General features: G+C 41.5%; 1 protein-coding gene across 5 annotated transcripts in view; it reads right to left on the reverse strand.

Moving 5' to 3' along the window:
* Positions 1 to 25,879, reverse strand: part of ADGRA1 (adhesion G protein-coupled receptor A1) — a 1,332,527-nt gene that overhangs the window by 156,468 nt on the left and 1,150,180 nt on the right. For all 5 annotated transcript variants that reach the window (XM_073596079.1, XM_073596078.1, XM_073596080.1 and 2 more), the window contains one exon: positions 10,731 to 10,854. In XM_073596079.1, coding sequence (XP_073452180.1) covers positions 10,731 to 10,854 — 124 coding nt within the window. The remainder of the gene's footprint in view (positions 1 to 10,730; positions 10,855 to 25,879) is intronic.

Here is a 25,879-nt window from a genome sequence, read left to right on the forward strand (position 1 = left end):
TTCAAGAAATCAGTTTGAGATAATTTGAGCTTTGTGACGGTGCATTATCCTGCTAGAAGTAGCCATCAGAAGATGGGTACACTGTAGTGCAGTCATAAAGGGATGGACATGGTCAGCAACAATATTTAGGTAGGCCGTGGCATTTAAATGATGCTCAGTTTGTACTAAGGGGCTCAAAGTATGCCAAGAAAATATCCCCCACACTATTACAACACCACCAGCGGGAACCGTTGATACTTGGCAGGATGAATCCATGCTTTTTAATGTTGTTTATGTCATATTCTACCTCTACTATCTGAATGTTGCAAAAATCGAGGCTCATCAGACCGGCAAAGTTCTTCCAAGTCTTTACCACATCTATATACCTAAATGCATTGAGTTGCTGCCATGTGATTGGCTTAAATAAAATCAATATACTCATTCCTTTTCACAAATTTGAGAGATATGGGCCGTACACACGATAGGATTTTCCGACAACAAATGTTCGATGTGGGCTTGTTGTTGGAAATTCCGACCGTGCGTATGCTCCATCGGACAAACAACTATTTGAGAGCAGGTTCTCAAATTTTCCGACAAGAAGACTTGTTGTCTAAAAATCCGGTCGTGTGTACACAATTCCAACGCACAAAAGTCCACGCATGCTCGAAATCAAGTAGAAGAGTAGAAGAGCCGCACTGGCTATTGAACTTCATTTTTTTCGGTTTGTCCTACGTGTTGTACGTCACCGCGTTCTTGACGTTCAGAATTTCCGATAACTTTTGTGAGACCGTGTGTATGCAAGACAAGTTTGAACCAACATCCGTAAAAAATTCACGGTTTTGTTGTCGGAATGTCCGATCGTGTATACATAGCATAACAGTATTGTGAAGAGAAATGCAATCCTTTCTAGATAGACTATACAATTACTGCAGGTATTTCTGCTCTGTAGAACATTGTTTCTTCTCCTCGTGTCTTTTCTCACCCAGATTTGTAAATGGGATGGTATCCTTTCATTATAGGCTTGCAATGCAAACTTATAGAGACCCTGTTCCCAACCTAAAAAATTTTAAGTAAATTCAGGGGTAGGGTATAAATATTTTGGACAGGCCATGTGCTCAATCCTCTTTGTTCCCTATTCTGATGCTCTGTTTGAACTTCAGCAAGTTGTCTTCACCACATCTAGATACCTAAATGCAGTGAGTTGCTGCCATGTGATTAGCTGATTAGCAATTTGTGTTACCAAGCAATTGAACAGGTGCGCCTAATAAAGTGGCTGGTGAGTGTATCTTCTTATTGGATGTTATTTTGACTTTTTCGATGAGGCAATGCAAAGAGCAAGTAGGATGTGCTAAGTGAATTGACCTATAGAAATCGATTATACTTCAGTTTACAGTAATGAGATAAGAGATGAATTCTGATTGGTCAAAATTACTGTCCCTTTCATGGTCTTATGAAATATATTTAAAGAAACGCATTATATTCTTGAACAAGCTCGTTGCGGTCTATGTAATCTAGCAAATGTTAAAAGCTTCAAACAGACTTTTCAATTAACAGTCAGGAAATTTTCACGGGCAGGAAACTCACAGCCACAATAATAATATATGGCAGTACTAAAAAACAGTTCGGTGTGCTTACTAATCTGATGGGAAATTTATTTCCAAATATATCTCAGGATACTCATGAATGCACTCTTGCCGTAAAAATGCAATCACTACAAAATTACAGTCAAAAACTAAATACTGTATTTATCATGGCCATCGTTCATTCCACTGATGCAGAAAGAAACATTTTAAATTGGGGAAGCTCTTACACAGCTTTTAGCAAGTGACAATCTCGGTAAACAGGAAGAATGCTATGCACTATATCTGAGAAAAAAAATATTGCATCTTACTGCCTGCATGAATATATTGATTTTATTTAGGAGTAACTCCAGTTTTGTAGAGAGAAATGCAATCCCTTCTAGATAAACTACACATACTGCAAATATTTCTGCTCTGTAGAACTTTGTTTCTTCTCCCCATGTCTTCATTATAGGTTGGCAGTGCAATTCTATAGGAACCCTGTCACCAGGCTCAAAAATTGCAGGTAAATTCACAGAAAAATCAAGTATTTTGGATGCTTATGTAGCCCCCTTGTACTAAATGGGTTCTGCTATCTAAATGTAATTTTTGGCTGGGTGGTAGTTATCCCAGACTGATTGTGTAGTTTTTTTTTTTCACTTGGTCTTTCCCTAAGCTTAGTGGGGTTGTGATTTCTCACTGCTGCCAGTAGGTGTCACTGATACCATTGGCAATATAATAAGATTTCACAAACGAGACTGAGTTATGAATATTCATATTTCCTTCAGCCAACCCAGTAGGTTGTTTAGGCTACCGGTTTATGCTGGGGGAGGATATAAACATTTTGGACAGGCCATGTGCTTACTCTCTTTCCCCCAGCTGAGGCCTGGGAGGTGCTGCTGAATAGAATGTTTCTGTTAGGCCCAATAGCCTGTGTGGGCCTGCCATGTGCTGGATTTGGTTCTGAAGCTGTCCTGCTAGTGATGGATGAAGCTGTTGACTCCGGCTGGAAGTAGTCCTGAAGCTGTCCTGCCTGGTGACGGAGGAAGATTTACCAAGGAGAGGACCCTTGCTGGAGAGAACCAGGATAAAGGCTGGTCTCTGAGAATGGCCTGGTGACTCACTTGGAGGATACACTGAGACTAGGAAATGGAGAGCAAAGTCAATGAACCAGCTATGTTTTTGCATACATTGTCACTGTGTCAACCTAAAGTATAATTAAAAGTGTTTCTAAAGGTAGAAGGGTTTTTATCTTAATGCACAACAAATCAGATTGATGGCACGCTGAACACATTTTTCATTTGTCTCATCTCTCCATGGAACCCTATGAAATTCAGAAAGATAAATATGATATGATATCTGGGACCCCTGGCCTGTCCCCTGCCTCTGGAGGTGCCACTATGTCGTTGGGGTATTAGGGGAGTGCTACACTTACTTGCAGTGTTTTCCTTTATTTATAACTGATAGATCATATGTTTGATTGATATTTTCTGTAAAGCGCAAAATGCAGAACAATACTGTGTGTGTTGCATTGTGCAATATTTCAATCAGTGATAAGATTGCTTGTTTGCGATTGCACATATCTAAGTTGATCTTAAATCGCTACACGTATGACCACCTTTAGACATCTGATGCAACAAAAGAACTTCAGTCTGCTGAGCAGAGAATGTGACAAGACAAGAGCTGCCTTGTTTTGTATAGACAGGTCGACTTTTATTTGAATAAATGACCAATTTTATGACCTCAGTGGTGCTGGGTGGAAGCATGTCCTGTAAATCTGACCTCATACATACTACCTGCAACATGAAGATAAGAAAGAACTTTCATGTTCTAGATGCCATGTTTCTAGGTTATGGGCTGACACAACAAATCACATTGATGGCACGCTGAACGCATTTTCATTTGTCTCATTCTCTCCATGGAACCCTATGAAATTCAGAAAGTCATAGCAATGATTTGTGTATGCAGTGAGCAATGTATAAAATGCTCTACACTGCTCCTGCCACTTTCATTTTACTTCCGATTGCACCTCCAAAGAGAAAAAGAAAAGGCAATTCTCCCCAGTGAAGGAGAGATAGTAAAAACATTCTCTACTCTATCCAAAAAAAAAATAAATGTTTGGACTATACTTACTGTATACTTTCATGCAATTTGAACATTATTACTACTCTTTGCAATACCTTACAACTTGGAATTGTAGGCTTTTTTAGTTTTGGCAGAGTGGGAAAGGATTAAAACCTCTGTTAGTATGTCATGGTACTGTGCCCCCACTACTCAGTGATGTATTGTATCCAGCTGACCCAGAGTTTGCACTACCACTCCTTCTTGGTACCAGATCTTTAGTCTTCACCGGTGAAGATTTTTTTTTACTTTTTACTATTTATGGCCCTGATGACCAGTCCCATGCTCTATGCCAGATATTGTGAGGTAGGGATGAGCCGAACACGCCCCCTGTTCGGATCGCAGCAGGACATGCGAAAAAGCAAAAAATTTGTTTGAACACGCGAACACCATTAAAGTCTATAGGACACGAACTTGAAAAATCAAAAGTGCTAATTTTAAAGGGTTATATGCAAGTTGTTGCCATAAAAAGTGTTTGGGGACCCGGGTCCTGCCCCAGGGGACATGTACCAATGCAAAAAAAAGGTTTAAAAAGGGCCGTTTTTGCGGGAGCAGTGATTTCAATCATGCTTAAAGTTTAACATTAAAAATGAAATATTTCTTTATGTATTGTGCCTGTTGGGTATCCTTAGTATGCTTGTAAAGTAGAGCATTTTTCCCGTGTTTAGAACCATACCACAGCAAAATGACATTTCTAAAGGAAAAAATGTAATTTAAAACTACTTGCGGCTGTAATGTATTGTTGGGTCCCGGCAATATAGATGAAAATCATTAAAAATAACGGCAAGCCCCCCCCTCCCAGTCCATTACCAGGCCCTTTGGGTCTGGTATGGATATTAAGGGGAATCCCGCACCTAAATAAAAAAAATGGCGTGGGGGTCCCCCAGGCACTATATACTCTGAACAGCAATATATATACTATACGGCCTGCCCTATATACTCTGCAGAAAATTGGGCCTTAGGTGTTGGTGGTACCAGAACACTGTAAGCCCTCAGAGTTACTCTTGGTGAGCGCAGGAACCGGCCCTGCTGCAAAGTATTATATCAAGAATTGTAATTAAATGCCCCTGTTTAACAGGGGCAGAAAAATTTGGTCTTTGGTGGTGGTACCAGAACACTGTAAGCCCTCACAGTTACTCTTGTTGGGCGAAGGAACGGGCCCTGCTGTGAAATATTAGATCAAGAAGGATAGTCAACATAGGCAGTCTTCAAGGGATCCCACATCCATAGAAAAATCAGTTACATTAGCTTGATAGCTGCTGATCCAAGACCTACTTCATTTTTACGAATGTGAGCCTATCAACTGAGTCTGTGGACAGGAGCACTCTGTGATCCATTACAAACCCGATCACTGGATGCAAGACAGGCCAGTAGCTCAATTGCATATTGAGCAAGTTCTGGCCAGTGGTCCATCCTCAAGACCCAGTACCCCAGCGGATGCTCTGTTGAAAAGGTCTCCAAGTCTGCTCTTGCCCCTAGATATTCCTGCACCATGTAATGCAGACGTTGGCGATGGTTGCTTGAACCAATCAGACCTTGGCGCTGAGGACTGAAAAATGTTTAAAGGCATCGGTTAGCCGGCCACCTTCTCCACCGCTCTTCCTCTGATTGAACGAAGCCTCAGCAACAAGTTGTCCAGCACTAGGAAATTGTAACCTCCCAGGGTCTGCAAATGCATTGCACAAACCTTTCTTCAAGGCCTCCCGAAGATGTTTTATCCTCTGCGAAGACAGGATGAGTTCTGCAACCTTACCCTTGTAACGTGGATCAAGAAGGGTTGCCAGCCAGTAATGATCCCTCTCCTTGATACCACGAATCCTAAGGTCCTTTCGCAGGCTTTGCATAATCAGGGAGGCCATGCAGCGTAAGTTTATAGAGGCATTCGATTCTGAGTCCTCTGGGTCACTAAGGATCACATGATCCGTAACAACCTCCTCCCAGCCCTAGAATCAGGGAGGCCATGCAGTGTACGTTTATAGAGGCATTTGATTCTGAGTCCTCTGGGTCACTAAGGATCACATGATCCGTAACAACCTCCTCCCAGCCACGTACAACTCCTTGGGTTTCTGGGGACTGAAAACCATCCCTTGAAGACTGCTGCTGAGTGTTGTCCTCCACATCCATGCTGACACAATCCTCCTCCTCTTCTTTCTGTGTGTTTGGTGGGCCCACAGAAATGCTATCTGGATAAAGGGGGCCTTGGGAGGTAAGAAAGTCCTCCTCTTCCTCCTGCTGTTCTGCCTCAAGTGCCCTGTCTATTATTCCACGAAGCGTGTGCTCCAACAGGAAGACTAGAGGGACAATGTCACTGATGCATGCATTGTCGCTGCTCACCATCCTTGTGGCCTCCTCAAATGGTGACAGGACAGTGCATGCATCCTTGATCAGTAGCCACTGGCGTGGCGAAAAGAAGCTAAGCTCCCCTGACCCTGTCCTGGTGCCATACTCGCACAGGTACTCATTGATGGCCCTCTGCTGCATGTGCAGCTGCTGCTGCATTACCAACGTTGAGTTCCACCTGGTGGGAATGTCACAAATGAGGCGGTTGGTGGGCAGGTTGCATTCCCTTTGAATGTCAGCCAGCCAAACACTGTGTAGTAGAAACTGTACACACTGTATTAGATACTGCGTACACGACCTGCACTGTATTAGCAACTGTACTAAGACTGAACTGTATTAGATACTGTGTACACCACCTGAAGTGTATTAGAAACAGTACACAACAGAATGCACTGTAGATATAGGCTACACTGGATGCAGAGTGTGTGTGTGTGTGTGTATATATATATATATATATATATATATATATATATATATATATATATATACATACATATATATATACACACATTAAGACACTGCCTACACTGACTGAATATAGAGCAAACACTGAATTTATAGGCTATGCTAAATGCAGAGTGTATATATATATATATATATATATATATATATATATATTAGACTGACTGTATATATATATATATATATATATATATATATATATATCAAATACACTGCCACTAACTGAATAACCTGTCTGCTTAATGTAACTCAAGCTATCTCTCTGTCCACGGCAACAACACTACACAGGGCCGCCGTGTAAGCTGCCTTATATAGTGTGGGGCGTGGACTTAGTCCCCCTGAGCCTGTCTTTGGCCAATTATGGCTCTCTTAGCAGAGGGCGCTGTGATTGGCCAAAGCATGCAGGTCAGGTGCATGCTTTGGCTAATCATCATACAGCAATGCCCTGAGATCTCGTAGAGCATTATGGAGCGTTCCATGGCTCTTAAATTTGCCGCAAATGCCCCATAATGTTCGCTGTTCTGTGAACACCCGATGTTTGAGTCGAACCTATGTTCGACCCGACCATCAAGCTCATCCCTATTGTGAGGTCCTCAGGGGATTTCGTTACTTTGGCCAGTGAAGGAACATATTCCCTAGAGTGGTTTCTAGTAGACAGATTACTTTTTTTTTCACGTTATCCTACTTTTTTTCTGTGTTATCTATCATAGTTTTCTCTGTTTTTTTTTCTTTTTTTGATGTTTTAAAATGGATCATGCTGAGAACAATATCAAATGTGGAGGCACTGATTTGTAAAGAGGCAGTAATAACAGTGATCTCCAGCAATCTCATGCAATGTGTCTCCAGTCTATTGGGTTGATGTACTAAAGGAAAATTGACTGTGCACTTTGCAAATGCAGTTGCACTCATTTTTACTTACTAAATGTGGTGAAGCTTGACTTTGTAAAGAATACCCAATCAGATGCAGGGGGGAAAAATGCATTTTTCTTTGCATATGATTGGATGAGGGAACCCAGCAGACCTTCACCACATTCACTAAGCTCTGGGGAAAATTAATGCAACTGAACTTGCAAAGTTCACAGTTTATTTGCCTTAAGTAAATCAACCCCATTGACTATCTTTTGAAGCATGTTTCCAGTTTACAACAATTCCTATAGCATGTTTCAAATACCTGACCATCTCCTGTAACATGGCTGCAATCCCTGACCTTTGTATCATGCCCCGTAGTCTGACCAACTCCTGCATGTCTGCAGTCTCGGACAGCTTTCTGTGTTGTCATATTCACTGAATATTATGTGGAGCCCTTTGGGGATATCAGGGACCACACTTCTGGTTCCCTATATGAGGTAATTTAAACACTGGGGTTGATTTACTAAAGGTGAATAGATTGTGCACTTTGCAAGTGCAGTTGCACTCTTCTTAGTAAATGTCAATGTGGTAAAGTTTCACTTTGTAAAGAATACCAAATCAGGTGCAAGGAAAATATAATGAACAATGGAAATCAGCAGAGCTTTACTGTGTTTACTAAACTCTGGGAAAATGAATGCAACTGCACTTGCAAAGTGCATTTATTTGTTAATATTATTTATTCCATTGATTTATAGTATTGCTTTCAGTACATATTATGCAGTAGGTCACATTTCATTTATTGTTCACAATTTATTTTTCACAATATAATCATCTCCTATGTTTGAATATGTACAGGAATTAGGAGTGGTTTTATGCACAATTTTTTTTTTTTTTTTAGCATATGCTATATACATTTGACCTGTGACATACCAGTTTAAAGGCTCAGTGTGAGTTCTCTTTTTCAACTGGATACCTCCTAGAATCTTTAGACTGGAACAAGGGTGCAACTATAGGGGTAGCAGGGGTGGCAATTGCGACCCTGCCCCATGCTCCAGGGGACCCGTGCGGCTCCCTTGTACACCTGGAATGGAGGGGTGGTGGGGCTTAATATAGAGGAACGGATGCCTTCCATTTTCCTCCTGCAGTCACTGAAAGCCAGCTCCTCTCCCTCGTGCCTGCAGGAAGAAAATTGAGGGTATCAGTTCCTCCTTATGCTGCCCTGACCACTCCTCCTGTCCATTTTACTTGTTTCCAGCTGCCTCCAGGCTCCTGCGTGCTCCCCCCCCCCCCAGAGCTGCCAGCTTCCCCCCTCCCCTTTACTGCTGCCTGGATGGAGATTGGGAAAGGGGACAGTAAATATGTAATTTACCGACCCCTTCCTTTACTGAATGGACACAATGAGTGATCAGTAGACATGTGCACACTGAAATATTTCGTTTCGGAATTTCGTTTTCGTCTGAAAAATAAATTTATTTAGTTACTCCCGAAATTCATTTTTATTTATTTCATTTTTTGTTAAAAATTGCATTCGTCTGAAAATCCAAATTAAGGTCGAATCTGTCATTGAAGGCTTATGGTGTCTGTCGAATGTTCAAAGAAGATTCGACGGAGCAGCTAAACTGTACAACGCCGTATAGTTTACCTGCTCCGTCGAATCTTCTTAGAACTTTCAACAGACACCATAAGCCAAAGTACGTGTGTACTTAATTCTAGCTATTTTACTGCTCCTCCTCTATGGTTACAATCAGCTAATAACATTCATCATCATCATTATTTTTATTTATCTTTTCTCCCCTATGTCGAATCTTTCCTCCCCTACGTCGAATCTTTCCTCCCCTACGTCGAATCTTTCCTCCCCTACGTCGAATCTTTCCTCCCCTACGTCGAATCTTTTCTCTCTACGTCGAATCTTTTCTCTCTATGTAGAATAATCTTGGACTAATAGAGCTAAGGTTAGGCACATTCGACCACAGGTTTGATGGACACAGATTGTTATTCTCATCATCATGTCGAATCTCCTATCTATATCGAACTGCTGTAGCAACGAAAACGAAAATAAAGCATTTGTTTATGTCAGATCTTTCGTTTTTCGGATTCTGCACTTTCGTTATCGTTTGTTAAAACGATAACGAAAATACCTGAAATTCGGACGAAAATGCATTCGGACGAAAATGAATGCACATGTCTAGTGATCAGTACTGATCACTTCTAAGTCCATTATTAATTGAAGCATAGTAAACTTCAGTTTGTGAATGAACAGGAACAGGAAGCTCTGTACAGAGCCTTTCTCTGTCTTAAAGGTGAAACATCAGAGGTCTGTTTAACCCCTGATATATTTTACCAAAGCCCGCTCAGTGGGGCTCCTAAAAAAAATAGTAAAACAAATAATAAAAAATACAATTGTAAAAGAATAAAGAAATAAAATAAGATGGTAAAAAAATAACAAGAAATTTAAAAAATGCACTTGCGACCAGGCCCTGGCGTTCCGCCACCGTGAGCAGATCATGTGAAAGGGTCCCACTGCAGGATCACAATAAAGGGGCACAGGAATAAAGGGATCAGTGGGAAGGGCCCCGGGCTTGGAGGGAAGGGCCCCGGCCGGGGGTCAGGGGAGCCTTCATGGTTTCTTGCATTGGGCCCTGAACTGGAACCATGCTTGGTATGTGTTATATGTGTAGTGGTACTACATATGAGGAGTGTTTATACAGTCTTATTGTTTTGGTAGTTTTGTGATTTTATATGATATTTGATATTATCATGGAAACAGCCTTCTCAGAAGAGTTGAAGCTGTTATAGCTGCAAAGGGTGAGCAAACTCAATATTGAGCCCTACGGACTAAGACTGGGATGCCATTAAAGTTCATGTGCGTGTAAAGGCAGGCGTTCCAATACTTTTGGTAATATAGTGTATTTATATTGGTTGATGCAGATATTTCAGGAACAATTGAGGTTGTGGGAGGTTTTTACTGCTGTCTGTGTCCCCACTGGGAAGATTTCCTTTCACGTTCTGATTCATTGACAGTTTTTTACAGGACAAAAAGTGGGGGGAAATCTCACATTTGATGGCTGTCACTGGAACAAAAGGAAATTCTGTGACAGTCTCAGTAACAAATGTCCAAGGTGAGATTTATCATTACTTTTGGGATATCTCCTCTTACTTCCAGTCATATGGGGTACCCCCAGCATTACAGAACCTAATATAGGGTCAAAAATACATACCAATAAAAACTGAATTGCCCACTAATCTCTTCATTTTAGCACCAGTCATGTGGCTTGTTTCTAGTAAAGTTTGTCGTTTGCTTTGGTCTTTGTGCCAGAGAATGTCCCGTTTTCTCTTCATTTTTAAAAACTAGTAAACATGTCTGATACTTATAGAATAACATATTATGGGATAGCTGGTTTGGTTGAGAGTGATACTTACAGACTGACATATTATGGGATAGCTGGTTCGGTTGATTCCCCCAGCAAACACAGCAAAAGTGAGAGCGGTGTGGAAACAGAAATTAAGCAGCATGTGCCATCCTTTTCTACTGATTCGGATAGTGCTGCAGACAGAAAGAGAGACAGATTAAGAGTGGGAACATAGTCATACAAAACAGACTTGATTATAAAAATAGTTTATACTTTGTTTGAATTCAGAGAGCAGACAAGCTGTGCATGCAATGTAAAAAGCCAAACTGAACCAATATTACAGCCTGAAAACCAAGTTCCTAGAAACACATGGGCCTAAGGTGTACATATAGTCATAATATTTATTTTCCATTTTGAACAGAGTCATTTTTTTAAGCTGTCTGTGTCTCACTGGAAAATTTCCTTTCACTTCCTGTCCCCGAGACACAACAGGAAGTTTGAGGAAGTCCTCTACAGAGTAAGAGGTACCCCCCTCTTGGACAGTTGTTAACCAGAAGAGGTGTTCCCATTGGAAGATTTCCCCTTATTTCTTGTTTTGGTGACCGCTATAAAAATGTAATATTGGTGAAAATAATCACCAGAACAAATTAAGAAGGGTGAAGGTACCTAATGGGGCCACAGAACTCAATAAAAACAGTTTTGGATAAAAACATAGATTTTAGGAAGGCAAAAGTGTATGTACTCAGGGGAGAAGACTGGGTAGGGGGGGCATTTGCAACCTAAAGAAAGGAGTACTTTTTTTTTTTTTTTTTTGGTGGGGAGGGGGCTGGTGACCCTGCGTGGTGATACATCTATGCATATTTACTTCAACATACATTGAGCTTTAATACAATTTTAGGTTCTCCATTCTTTTGGCTTAAAAAGAAAACTGTATTCAGTCAATGCAAGCGTGCTTTTTTCTTCTGAAGATAAAAAAAATAAAGCCTTATACTGCAAATATTTTTCACATCTTTCACTTTTTTTTTGTAGGGGTAGTGTTAAAAAAAATTCACGTACCCAATATTTGAAAACTACCCAAATTCATTTGTAAGTAATTTTGTAATCGTTTGTACATGAAATTTAATTTTTGGTGCCATGATAAATGGGACAAATTTAAAGAATAAAACTATCTTTTTATATATCTATATATATAGATATCGATATCTATATATATAGATATCTATATATAGATATCTATATATATATAGATATATATATCTCCTTTTAGGATAGCATATGCAAATATGCAGTGGTTGGGCCTTAACACCCACAGCCACATATATGTTTTGCTGGCCTGTTCTGGGGTGCGCTCCATCAGCAACCTGGAACTGTGACTGGGCTGTCACCGACAGCTCACGTTTAAATGATGACAAATGGGAAGCAGTAGGACAGGCTCCCAGAGATGACATGACTGTTCAGCCAATTACAGTTCTACATTATCGGGAGCCCTACTACCAGCCTTGCCATCATGACCACTTTAATGCACCAGATGCTGCCAGAATAAAGAGGTAAAAAAAAAAAAAAAAAAAAAAAGCAAATAGGAAGTGGTAGGATGGACTCCCTATGATGGTAGCACTGTGCAACCAATTACAGTTCTGTATGGTTAGGAGCCCTACTACCAGCCTTGCCAACATGACCCTTTAAAGCACTGGATCCTGACAGAATAAAGAGGTTCCTCTATTATTATTTACATAACACTGCTTTGTTTTAAAATTTGTACTTGTTAAGGAAATTGTAAATTCTGTATAAAATTGTATTCTATTTTATATGTTTGCCTATGTATTGCATACTGTACTTACTGTGTACACAGCACTAATAATGTTTCAATACATGTTTGCATTCTTTTGAGTCCTGATTAGAATTGGCCTGCCTATGTTACGCCCCTTGTTACCATACAAGTACAACTGTAATGTTAATGTGATACCTATGTATTTATGCATATAAAAACCCTTCAATTGCGTCAAATAAAACAGAACAGTTATTTTGGAAATATGCTTAGTGTATCTTTTGTGTCTGTTCTCTACTGTAGTAGTTATTAATAATACAGAACCACTAATCAATATGAGGATAGGATTTGCATATCTATAAAATTTCCGAACAGTACTGGTCAAACTTTCTTCATTTTTTTGGGAAAACTGCATGCTTTTCATATTTTTACATATGCAGCTCCATGTACAGTGTTGGCACTTTGGATCTGGACTACGTTAGGAATACACGTGAGAGTTAAGTCACCCATGGCCGGCAAATCAAGATGGCTGGAGATTTCAGACCTGGAAGAGAAGCAGGAAAAGATGGCAGTACAACAGAGTGACCGGGGGAAATATAAACGTTGTACCTCTGAAGAAAAGGCATTTTGGGATGAAAGTGTGCCATATTATGTGTAAATATGCTGTGCTTACTTGTCCATTATGGCAACACCCTGGGGGGACCTACAAAATTTAATTTCTCCTTAAATTACAGAAAAAAATATATACCTCTCAAAAGATAACACTACTGTACCATGGAAAGCCTTGTTTGTCACACTTTTGGATCATCCATAATAGCATTTTTGTTGAATTATTAGGTCTGATAGCTGAAATGTAAAACTGTTAGCAACAGCAACCAGGCACCTTTTGCCCCTGCCCTCTTTTCCCTAAAAATTCCCCCTTGCCACCCACGACTATGTTTTTAGCATGAAACATAATGGAGAAAGCTTGAATGACTGTAATATGTGCACTCTCAAAATTTCAATGCCGTGCAACAAATCTGGAATTATTAAATAACAACTTAGATGAGGGGGTGTGAGCCGTAAGAAGCTGAAATTGAGCTGTTGCCAGCCCCTTCCACTGATAGATTTCATTGTCAGGGTAAAGTAGGACACTAGTGAAATATTACACACATCGCAATCAGAGCGTTTAAAAAAAAAAAATCAAAACATAAAAGTTAGATACTAATTTGTTTAGCGAAATTTGCAACATTGTTGCAGGGGATGAAAATCCGTCCATAGGTATTTGTTCAAGCGTTCTAAAGAATGTTTCCAATAAAGACATTTAACAATAAACCAATTTGTATTTTTCATGTCATCAGCAATCTACCAGCAAGCATGAAATATGAACGCTCCTGCCTTTCAAAGCTTCACCTGAACGCAATTCACTGCTACGTTTATATTTTACTCTATTTATGGGCTCAAAGAGGAGAAGCAAATTGCAGGTTCTTACATCTGACTCATACACTGAAAATCCACTCTGAGCTATTGTTAAGTCTATGCTGAGAACATAATTGTAAAAGCCTTCTATTATCAGAAAGACATTCTGTATGAGGCAAATACTTATTTTTAACTTGCAGAGTATATATTGGATATGTATTGGTCTGCAGTGGAGAAGCTTGAGCTCAGTTTTTAGATGAGGTGTGCAATTTACTGCCAGTCTCTGTTCCTGTCCTCAGAAATAGTCAGGAGTTAGTCAAACCTCAAAACAATGTGATTGTGGCTGCAAGTGGCAGAAATAGAGATCCAGTCATCAACTTAAAAATGCAGGTAAAGGCACAGGAGAATCAAGTTTTTTAAATAGGGATGGGCGAACGGTTCGGCCTGAGCATAGGTTCGGGCCGAACTTTCGTTGTTCGGACGTTCGGCGAACAGCCGAACAAACGGGTCATTCAACCGTTTGTTCGCCCCCCCCAAACTACCACAATGCACTGCGGCGCTAAACTGTGCATTGCAAGCCCTGATTGGCTAAAGCAGTACAAGCTTCAGCCAATCTGGGCACAGAGCACTGTCAAAGTCATGATTGGACACTATCCTATTATGGCTCATTCCTGCCCCACAGTATAAAAGTATTCTTTCAATGGCAGCCATTTTCAGTATGATTTCGGCCTGGAGAGAGATAGAACAGGACTCTGTTCAGTGCTATTAGTTAGTGTGCTATACTGTGCTATTTTGCTTCAATTGTCAGTGTAGATAATTAGTTTAGTGTGAGTGTAGTGAGGACGACCATCATTCAGCTTTGCATAGTGTGCAGCTAGAGTAGGGACAGCTCAGATAGTTTCACTGTAGTGTAGTGAGACCATGTCATTCATACATACATTAGTGTAGAGTAGGGACAGCTCAGATAGTTTCAGTGTAGTGTAGTGAGACCTTGTCAGTAATCTTGACATTAGTGTATAGCTAGAGTAGGGACAGTTCAGATAGCGTCAGTGTAGTGACTGTTGAACACTGTCTATTTGATTGCGTTACTGCCAGTTTAACGCCATTTACTTCTGTGTGCGTTACTGCCAGTTTAATGCCATTTACTTCTGTGTGCGTTACTGCCAGTTTAATGCCATTTACTTCTGTGTGCGTTACTGCCAGTTTAATGCCATTTACTTCTGTGTGCGTTACTGCCAGTTTAACGCCATATAGTTCTGTGTGCGTTACTGCCAGTTTAACGCCATATAGTTTTGTGCGTTACTGCAAGTTTAACGTCATTTGCTTCTGTGTGCGTTACTGCCAGTTTAACTCCATATAGTTCTGTGTGTGTTACTGCCAGTTTAACACCATATAGTTCTGTGTGCATTACTGCCAGTTTAACGCCATATAGTTTTGTGCCTTACTGCTAGTTTAACGTCATTTACCTCTTTGTGCGTTACTGACAGTTTAACGTCATTTACCTCTTTGTGCGTTACTGCCAGTTTAACGCCATGTAGTTTTGTGTGCGTTACTGCCAGTTTAACGCTATTTACTTCTGTGTGCGTTACTGCAAGTTTAATGCCATATAGTTCTGTGCATCACTGTACGTTTGGCACATTATATTGCAGTATATTATAGTGTATCCATGGAGTGTGTCTGTGTAGTGTGAGTACTCAAATTAAAGTGCACCAAACACCACTTTACATTGATTAAATTGCATCTATGTACAGATTTCCACTTCTTCTTTATATGCTTATAAGCACCGCCCCCTCCCTCTCAATAATGTATGGGAGGACAACAAGGAGAGGCAGACGTTCCCATGGCACTGTAAGGGTGCAACCAACAAATGTGTCCATAGGCAATGGTGGACGTGGTGGTCAGTCCTCAGGCAGGGCATAATTTCCTCTATTTAAGAGTTTGCCTGTGCTATCCAGCCACAGCATGCAGAGGAGGTGGCGGACTGACTTTCTAAACCTTCCTCATCCTCCTCATACTCTGTCACGTAAGCAGAGACAAGTGTGCAGTCTTCTGCAGTTCCAGAGTGGATAAACCTGCCAAAGAAATAAAAAGAAAAAGGGGGTGCAATGTGAAACAAGCACCGACTAGCAGCAAACGGCTGACGCGTTTCGAAGGGAACGTCCCTTCTTCACTGCTGAGCTCTGATGAAGAAGGGACGTTCCCTTCGAAACGCGTCAGCCGGTAGTGATGCTTGTATGTTCCTCCAAGACCTCTGGAAGGTTTCGCTCATCCTAGAACCGTTTGCTGCTAGTCAGTGCTTGTTTCACATTGCACCTTGTTCCACAACTGCTTGTGAGTAATTTCTTTTATCATTTTATTCAATAAATTATTTTACAAAAGATAATGCACATGGCTGGTGCGCCCCCTTTTTCTTTTTCTTTTTATTTCTTTGTCTACTAGGATTCCCCATCCTTGAGGGCAGCAAGGCCTGCGTTGTCCACTTGTGCGCAGGAGTAATTTCTTTTTTTGTTATCTGTGGATAAACCTGCCTCCTTGTCCACATCTATTCCTGCCATAGCCCCAACATCAGCCACGGAGGAGTGAGCTGAGTTATTTGAACACAGCATCAGCCACTTGCTTCTTGATGATGCCCAGCCATTACTGGATTCAGATGTGGGTTCTGAGGTTGAAGATGACAGGAACATGAGCCTAGAGAGAGGGGAGAACACTGGTAGATAAATTGGCATTCATGCTCCCCCAGCTGCAGCATATTGCTAAGTTGTCTCCAGTGGTAATGATGATGGAGGAGATGGAGATGATGATGAGGTCACTAATGCGACTTGGGTGGCAGATAGAGCAGAGGAGGAAACTGAAGGCGAAGGATCACAACCCCAAGGAGACTGACACCAAGAAGGAGTAGGGAGCAGCCACCCTACTCCATCACATTCTGCAGCTGTTATCTCCTGACCCACTCCGCAAAGCTCAGCTGTCTGGGCCTTTTTCAGCACATCTGCAGCAGAGCGCACTGTTGCTATCTGCAAACTGTGTCTTATGCACATCAAATGTGGCAAAAACACCAGCCATTTGGGTACCACATGCCTAAGGCATTTAACGTCCAACCAAGAGCACCTAAAAGCAACAAAAAAGGGGCACAGATCTGTCCCTCCTCCTCCTTCTCCCTACCCACTTGAGCCTGCCCCTGCTAAACCGAGTCATTACCTCTCAGCAGCCTCCACTGACAGGGATGATGGTATTATGACAGGGTGTCTCAGGCCCTAGCAGCATATCTGCCAGCAGCACACCACCAGCTGTAGACTGTACCTGGGAAATTTCTCTGCCCTATCTGCTGCAGTGGAAAAAAATATATACAGTCCCTGCCACCCATATGCCCAGTGTCTAAATGCAAGCTTGTCAAAGCTGTTGGCTCTCCAACTTCTGCCTTTCAGCCTGGTGGATTCTGCCCTCTTCCGTGAATTTGCACAATGTGCTGTACCACAATGGCAGGTTTCCAGTTGCTACTACTTTTCACGTAAGGCCGTTCCATCTCTCTACCAGCACATGGAAGGGAATGTTCTGCATCGTTGGACAAGGCAGTCAGCCATAAAATCCACCTTACTGCTGACATGTGGTCCAGCAAGCATGGGCAGGGACAATATATTCCGTTCACAGCACACTGGGTAACGCTGCTTGCAACTCGAAAGAATGTAGGGCAGGGCTCGGTGCTGCAGCTTGCTGTGCCCCCACGTCTCCATACAGCTGGTGGTGATGATGCCAGACCTGTGAGCTCCTCCTCTGCCACCTCCATGCCCTCCTTTGGAGAATTGTCCTATGAACATCAGGTACCCCCTAAGCATTCAAAGGGCTATTCCCAGAGTCAGGCTAAAAGGTGCCATGCAGTGCTTCAGCTGGTGTGTTTAGGGGACAGGAACCACACCAGAGCAGAGATTCTTGCCACTCTGCAGGGACAGGCCCAGAGGTGGTTCACACCATGCCAGCTGGAGCCAGGAATGCTGGCGTCCGATAATGGCTCAAACCTCCTGTCTGCCCTTAGACAGGGAAAGTTGACACATGTGCCGTGCTTGGCACATCTCCTTAATTTGGTGGTGCAGCATTTCCTAAATAGGTACCCAGGGTTGCAAGATGTGGTAAATCTGGCCAGAAGAGTCTGTAGCCATTTCAGGCAGTCATACACAGTCAGTGCTCGGTTGGCTGAAATTCAGCGGGAAATCTACCTGCCCGTAAACCGCCTGATTTGTGACATGCCCACCAGGTGGAACTCGACTTTGTCAATGCTGCAGCGGCTATACATGCAGCAGAGGGCTGTCAACAAGTACCTGTGCGAATACAGCACAACGACAGGCTCAGGCCACCTCGTTTTTTTTTCCTCACGCCAATGGCTGATCATTAAGGATGCATGCACTGTATTGTCACCATTTGAGGAGGCCACAAGGATGATGAGCTGTGACAGTGCATGCATCAGTGACACAATCCTTGTTGTGTTCCTGCTGGAGCAGACTCTGCGTGGCATTATGGACAAGGCACTGGAGGCAGAACAGCAGGAGGAAGAGGAGGACTTAATTTCCTCTCAAGGCCCACTTTATCCAGACACCATCATTCCTATGCCACAGAACACACAGGAGGAGAGAGGAGGAGGATGATTCTGGCACTTTCATAGGCTTCGAAGAAGAGGAAGACATGCGTCAATCTGTAAGCGATGGCTTTCCAACCCTAGGACCCTTGGGAGTAGTACGTGGCTGGGAGGAGGAAGTTCCAGATGCTGTCATACTGAGTGACCCTGAGGAGTCTGCTTCTCAAACCTTGGTAAATTTGATGCGCATGGGCAACCTCATGCTTCAAAGCCTGCGAAAGGACCCAAGAATATGTGGCATAAAGGAGAAGGAAGATTACTGGTTGGCAACCCTCCTTGTCCACCGTTCTAAGGGGTTGGTCTCAGAACACATCCCATCCCCACAGAGAGTGCAGAAGATAAAATCTCTTGAGGACACATTAAAGAGGATTTTATTGAACATTTTTCCTGACTCCAGTAGGTTACAGTGTCGTGGAAAAGGTAGTTATAAGTCTTCTGTTGGTCTAGAAAGGAGCGTTGGAGAAGGCGTCCGCCTAAGTGAGGCATTTCGGATTTTTTTTAGTCCTCGCCACCCAGGGCTGTCAGCTTCCACATCCCATCGGTAGCATCTGCATCACATGGTGGACGATTACCTCGGGGCCAAAACAGAGATGGAGAGTTTTCCAGCTGACAATCCACTGACTTACTGGGTCATGACAATAGACCACTGGCCAGAACTTGCCCAGTATTCTATTGAGTTGTTGGGCTGCCCTGCATCCAGCATGCTTTCAGAATGGGCATTCAGTGCTGCAGGAGGTTTTGTTACTGATCATAGAACGTGTCTGTCCACAGACTCCATGAACCGTTTGATTTTTATAAAAATGAATCAGTCCTGGATTACCAGCTATGAAGCCCCTGATGCCACTGATTGAATCTTTTTGGGATGTGGAATCTCTGCAGGACTTCGAGGCTGCTTAGCTTTGAGGGTGTTCAATCATTTCATTTGGAAGAATGTTTTTGGTATAGGTTTCATGGGCACAATTAACACCCAAAGACCAATTTTTCAGCACCTGTTTGACAGGTGCACATCATTGCAATTTTTTACAGCAAGGCCACTTCTTGCTTTCATCAAGAGTATCTCTATAGGGTTATGGTGGGAAGATGCCACTGACACCCAAAGACCAATTTGTATGCACCTGTTTGACAGGTGCATATCATTGCAATTTTTTTTGCTTTCATCAAGAGTATCTCTATAAGGTTACGGTGGGAAGGCGCCCCGACACCCAAAGAGTAATCTTTCTGCACCTGTTTGACAGGTGCATATCATTGCAATTTTTTACAGCAAGGCCAATTCTTGCTTTCATCAAGATTATCTCTATAGAGTTGTGGTGGGAAGGCGCCACAGACACCCAAAGAACAATTTTTACGCACCTGTTACTTCTATCCAAAGTCAAAGTGACACCAGAATGTATTCAAAAAATCTCTAATCTTGTTCACAGTGCACTACATTGTGGCCTCATCATACACACTGGCTCCCAGTTGTTGCTGAGCAAAATAAAGGCAGCTTGCAGGGAAAATGTAAATTTTTTTTGGCTTTATAATTGCAATTATTGCTGCAGCAGATTCTAGACATGGTACAGATCTGCCACTTTACAGGTAGACTAAGGGGACCCCCTCCCGGCACTATATTGGAAGGAATTTTTCATTTTTATGCTTTCACTTTAAAAATAAAAAAAAACACTGCTCATTTAAAAATTACGTTTATCACAAACTTTTTTTTATTGATACATGTCCCCCAGGGCAGGACCCGAACCCCTATAACCATTGTTTGCCCAATTACTTGCATATAAGCCTTCAAAATGGGCACATTTGATTTTTAAGGATATAAGAACTAATGCGCAAAAACCCCAACCTCCAAAATACAATATACAACCTAAACAAACACTCTAATGTGGTACCAGACAGAAAACTGCCAACATGAATGGGTGCACTCAACACCTCAGTAAGTGGATAATGAGAAAGAATAGTATGTGGCGCTAGTCCATCCTACCGTACCTGACTGTAGAGCAGCGACATTAGCAATAACTTGTCAATCACCATCCATATATTCCTATTACAAATAACGGGTGTGTGGCAATAAATTATAGCCACTAAACCAATAAATATTCTGCCTGCCAAATATAGTCAATAAATAAAGTGACTTGTGCAAACACTAGTGCAATAACCAAATCTCAATGTAAAATAAATACTCAAAATAGCATACTAGTGACTCTGAAAGCAGTCCAAAAATGTGAAAGTGCAAATATGCTTACATGTGCAAAAAAATATTATATGTGCAAAAAATTATTATTATAAAAAGTTCTTGCGTGCTATAACATACAATGTATGACCCCGTCTTCTCTAAAGTATGACAAATAAACCAATGTGCAAAAAAATCATATGCAAAAAAATCATAAATAGTAAAATGCACTTACAGATGTAAAAAATACCTCTGCAACAATCAAAATATAAGCGTGCAATAAAACTAAGCGAATAGTGACATAAGTACAATAAATATTAAACACGCATCCCTTCAGTGTTAGATGCACAAAAAACACCAACAGAAAAATGAAAAAATGAATAAATAAGTGTAGTCCAAAGAAATGTGACAATGGTGCAATGCAATCCACACCGATATCATGCAATAAGTGACTTCAAGTGTTCCAAAAGTCTATTAGAGACGTGCAGATAACAGTGACTTTGTATTGTTCTTTGCTTCTGGTGCACACACGGATTGTTCCCCCCAGCCTCTCACCTCCAGTAGCGGCCCCCAGTGGGCCGAGTCAAGCAGCAATGGCATTCGCCTTCTTTGCGGGGTGTCCGTGGATCTGGCTCTCCGCTTTACCTCTCTCCACTCATAGTAATCCCGGGACAGTGGTCAAGAAAAAAGGAATAGCTCCCATAGTGTAGTAATTAAAATACACGTTTATTGTAGCATTCGTAGTAACTTACATTAAAATAAACAGCGAGCAGTGTGAATAGTGTAAGGCTTCCGGGTTCGGCCGTCCCCGAGAAGCGTCGGCACCTGGCTCCTCCTACCCTGACGTGTTGCGTCACACCACGTGATCCCTTTGATAAAGTCACGTGGTGTGACGCAACGCGTCAGGGTAGGAGGAGCCAGGTGCCGACGCTTCTTGGGGACGGCCGAACCCGGAAGCCTTACACTACTCGCACTGCTCGCTGTTTATTTTAATGTAAGTTACTATGCTACAATAAACGTGTATTTTAATTACTACACTATGGGAGCTATTCCTTTTTTCTTGACCACTGTCCCGGGATTACTATGAGTGGAGAGAGGTAAAGCGGAGAGCCAGATCCACGGACACCCCGCAGAGAAGGCGAATGCCGTTGCTGTTGCTGCAGGAGACATATCCCCTCTATAAGAGCACTATCCACCTGCTTGACTCGGCCCACTGGGGGCCGCTACTGGAGGTGAGAGGCTGGGGGGAACAATCGGTGTGTGCACCAGAAGCAAAGAACAATACAAAGTCACTGTTATCTGCACGTCTCTAATAGACTTTTGGAACACTTGAAGTCACTTATTGCATGATATCGGTGTGGATTGCATTGCACCATTGTCACATTTCTTTGGACTACACTTATTTATTCATTTTTTCATTTTTCTGTTGGTGTTTTTAGTGCATCTAACACTGAAGGGATGCGTGTTTAATATTTATTGTACTTATGTCACTATTCGCTTAGTTTTATTTCACGCTTATATTTTGATTGTTGCAGAGGTATTTTTTACATCTGTAAGTGCATTTTACTATTTATGATTTTTTTGCATATGATTTTTTTGCACATTGGTTTATTTGTCATACTTTAGAGAAGACGGGGTCATACATTGTATGTTATAGCACGCAAGAACTTTTTATAATAATAATTTTTTGCACATATAATATTTTTTTGCACATGTAAGCATATTTGCACTTTCACATTTTTGGACTGCTTTCAGAGTCACTAGTATGTTATTTTGAGTATTTATTTTACCTTGAGATTTGGTTATTGTACTAGTGTTTGCACTTTTGCACAAGTCACTTTATTTATTTATTGACTATATTTGGCAGGCAGGTCATTTATTGGTTTAGTGGCTATAATTTATTGCCACACACCCATTATTTGTAATAGGAATAGGAATATATGGATGGTGATTGACAAGTTATTGCTAATCTCGCTGCTCTATAGTCAGGTACGGTAGGATGGACTAGCGCCACATACTATTCTTTCTCATTATCCACATTTGATTTTTGACGTTCGGGTCCCATTGACTTTAATGGGGTGCATGATTTAGGTCCGAATTTTTGCGGTGTTCGAAAGTTCTGGTGTGAACTTAACAGGGGTCTGTTTGGCCCATCCCTAATTTTAAATGCTTACTTACTGTTCAATTTCATATATAATTTTTGTACACTTGCAATGTGCCCTTAACCAGTTCCCGCCTGAGGTACGCATATATGCTACCTCACGGTGGGTGGGCTTTAACGCTGAGAGGCCGCATATATCAGTCTTAATGTAAACATATTTCTGTGCTGAGAGCACACTCCCTGCAGTTACTTGTGGTTACAGGAGAGCTTCCGATGCATACTTCTGATCGGGAGCTTCCGATCATGTGACCGTCAAGGCTGCCAATCACAATGGTCATATGATCCGTCTGCCTGCCTTCACTTCCCAGCATTTATAACCTTTTAAAGGGCCATGAGGTGGCAGCGGGAAGGGGTTAAACTTGGAAAATTTTGACTACTCCAGGAGAGTTGATTTCCCAGCACAGCCCCTTATTTCCTTTTTCCCTTATTTCCGGCACATCACAGGCATCTCCTTTTCTGGTCATGTATAATTACTGTATATGCTGGCCTAGCTCCTCTGCCACCTCCACTCCATAAACCTTTATGTAACTGTCAGGGAAGGAGTGAAGGAGAATACTAGAAAGTTTCACTTGAGTGAGAACACTGAGACTACTGGGGCTGCTGACATCTGATTCAAGGTGGAAGCTCCCAGCAGTCTCTGGGCTTTAGGAAGTCTGCACAAGGTATGGCTTTATGGGTAAATAACATACATACATTACACTAAAATGCACATAAAATCTTATGGAAAGATAAAAGTTAAAATGAATGATCTGGTGCCAGGGTCTCTTAAGGACCTACTGTGGCATAGACATGTGCACACTGAAATATTTCGTTTCGGAATTTCGTTTTCGTCCGAAAAATAAGTTTATTTAGTTACTCCCGAAATTCGTTTTTATTTATTTCGTTTTTCGTTAAAAATTGCATTCGTCCGAAAATCCAAATTAAGGTCGAATCTGTCATTAAAGGCTTATGGTGTCTGTCGAATATTCAAAGAAGATTCGACGGAGCAGCTAAACTGTACGACGCCGTATAGTTTACCTGCTCCATCGAATCTTCTTAGAACTTTCAACAGACACCATAAGCCAAACTACGTGTGTACTTAGTTCTAGCTATTTTACTGCTCCACCTCTTTGGTTACAATCAGCCAATAACATTCATCATTATTATTTTTATTTTTCTCCCCTACGTCGAATCTTTTCTCCCCTACGTCGAATCTTTCTCCCCTACGTCGAATCTTTTCTCCCCTACATCGAATCTTTTCTCTCTATGTAGAATAATCTTGGACTAATAGAGCTAAGGTTAGGCACATTCGACCACAGGTTTGATGGACACAGATTGTTATTGTCATCATCATGTCAAATCTCCTATCTATATCGAACTCTTGTAACAAAGAAAACAAAAATAAAGCATTTGTTTATGTCGGATCTTACGTTTTTCGGATTCTGCACTTTCGTTATCGTTTGTTAAAACGATAACGAAAATACCTGAAATTCGGACAAAAATGCATTCGGACGAAAACGAATGCACATGTCTACTGTGGCATAGTTTTGATAGACCGAGAGTGAAGTAGGGACACTTCTTCAGATGAACCAGTTGAATTCCTTAAGCTGGTTACACATTATGCGAGGTTAGTCCAGTGATCTTCCCCCCCGCTGAGTTGTTGTGTTCTAAGGCTCCATTCACACTAGCGCGTTTTTTGATGCATTTTGCATTTTGCAGAAATGCATGGGAATTTTTTAACATGGGTTCCTATGGAACATGTTCACATCAATGCTTTTTTGTATCTCTGCGTTTTTGGAAAGGGTCGGGGACTTTTTTTCATGCAAAAAGCAGCTTTTTGCATGTAATGGATTTCAATGGACAAGCATCAAAAACGCAAGTGCACCATTTTTGCAGCGTTTTTGGTGCGTTTTTGGTGCGTTTTTGCCGTTTTTTTTTTTTTTTTGTAATTTTTTTTTAAGACTGTAAAAAAAAATGAAAAAAAAAAATGAAAAAAAAAAAAAACGCAAAACGCAAATCGCGGCAAAAACGCGGCAAAAACGCTACAAAAACGCTGCTCAAAAACGTGCCAAGCATGAAAAAAAAACCTCCAAAAACGCTCAAAAGCAACATGCATAGGTGTGAATCGAGCCTAACAGAACACTCTGATATTTTTTGTACCGGCAAATGTCTCCGAACATTCTGCCCGTGTGTACGGGGCTTTACACTGATACTTTCTGGGTGGCTTCTTCTGGAGTTGTACAGAGCACACCCACCTGGGAAAAAGCTGCAAGATTGTCACAAAACAAGCTGGTAACATTGTCCACGTTGGTCTTAAAATCCCGCAAGAAAATCTATCATCTATAGTAGGGTAAACTTACCATGCATGCATTTTACTTGCACATGATTGGATAATACCATTAAAAGTGAAAAATGTAATTGGTTATATACCAATAAAATTATTCACAGTAGCTTATACAACTCTAATGCCGCGTACACATGAGCTGAATGTCCGACAGAAAAAGTCAGACGGAAGCTTTTCATCGTCTATTCCGATCATGTGTATGCCTCATCGGACTTTTTTTTTCGAAAATTCTGACGGACCTAGAAATGGAACATGTTCTAAATATTATTATTATATTTCAGGCGTTCTCACATCAGGATGCTTCTAAGCCGCTCACATGATAGGAAGTGGGTTTTGTTGACCCTGTTAGCACATGGATGCAATGAGTGTTTACTAAAACTGAAGAGTGCAAAATCTGGTGCAGCCCTGCATAGAAACCAATCACCTTCCAGTTTTTATTGCCAAAGCTTAATTGAACAAGCTGCAATTAGAAGCTGATTGGTCGCCATGCACAGCTGCACCAGATTCTGAGTGTACCAGCTTTAGTAAATTCCCCCCCAATACATACTATACATGCTTTATAATCCACTCTGTAATTTAATTTGAATAAAAATGGCTTTTACAGCCAGCTATGATTTTATGAAACTGCCAGTGACATATTTCTTTAGTATCCTGTCATGGCAACAGTATCCAATATTTGTGTACAGAACTCCCCAGAAATTCCTGTGCCCCTATTCATGTAATTGGAATTCAGTGGGGAGTGGGAGGGTGGGTTTGGTATTTTTTCTGAATTAACCCTTTAAGGCCT

The sequence above is a fragment of the Aquarana catesbeiana genome, linkage group LG08, assembly GCF_042186555.1.
Source record: "Aquarana catesbeiana isolate 2022-GZ linkage group LG08, ASM4218655v1, whole genome shotgun sequence".
Classification (NCBI taxonomy): Eukaryota; Metazoa; Chordata; class Amphibia; order Anura; family Ranidae; genus Aquarana; species Aquarana catesbeiana.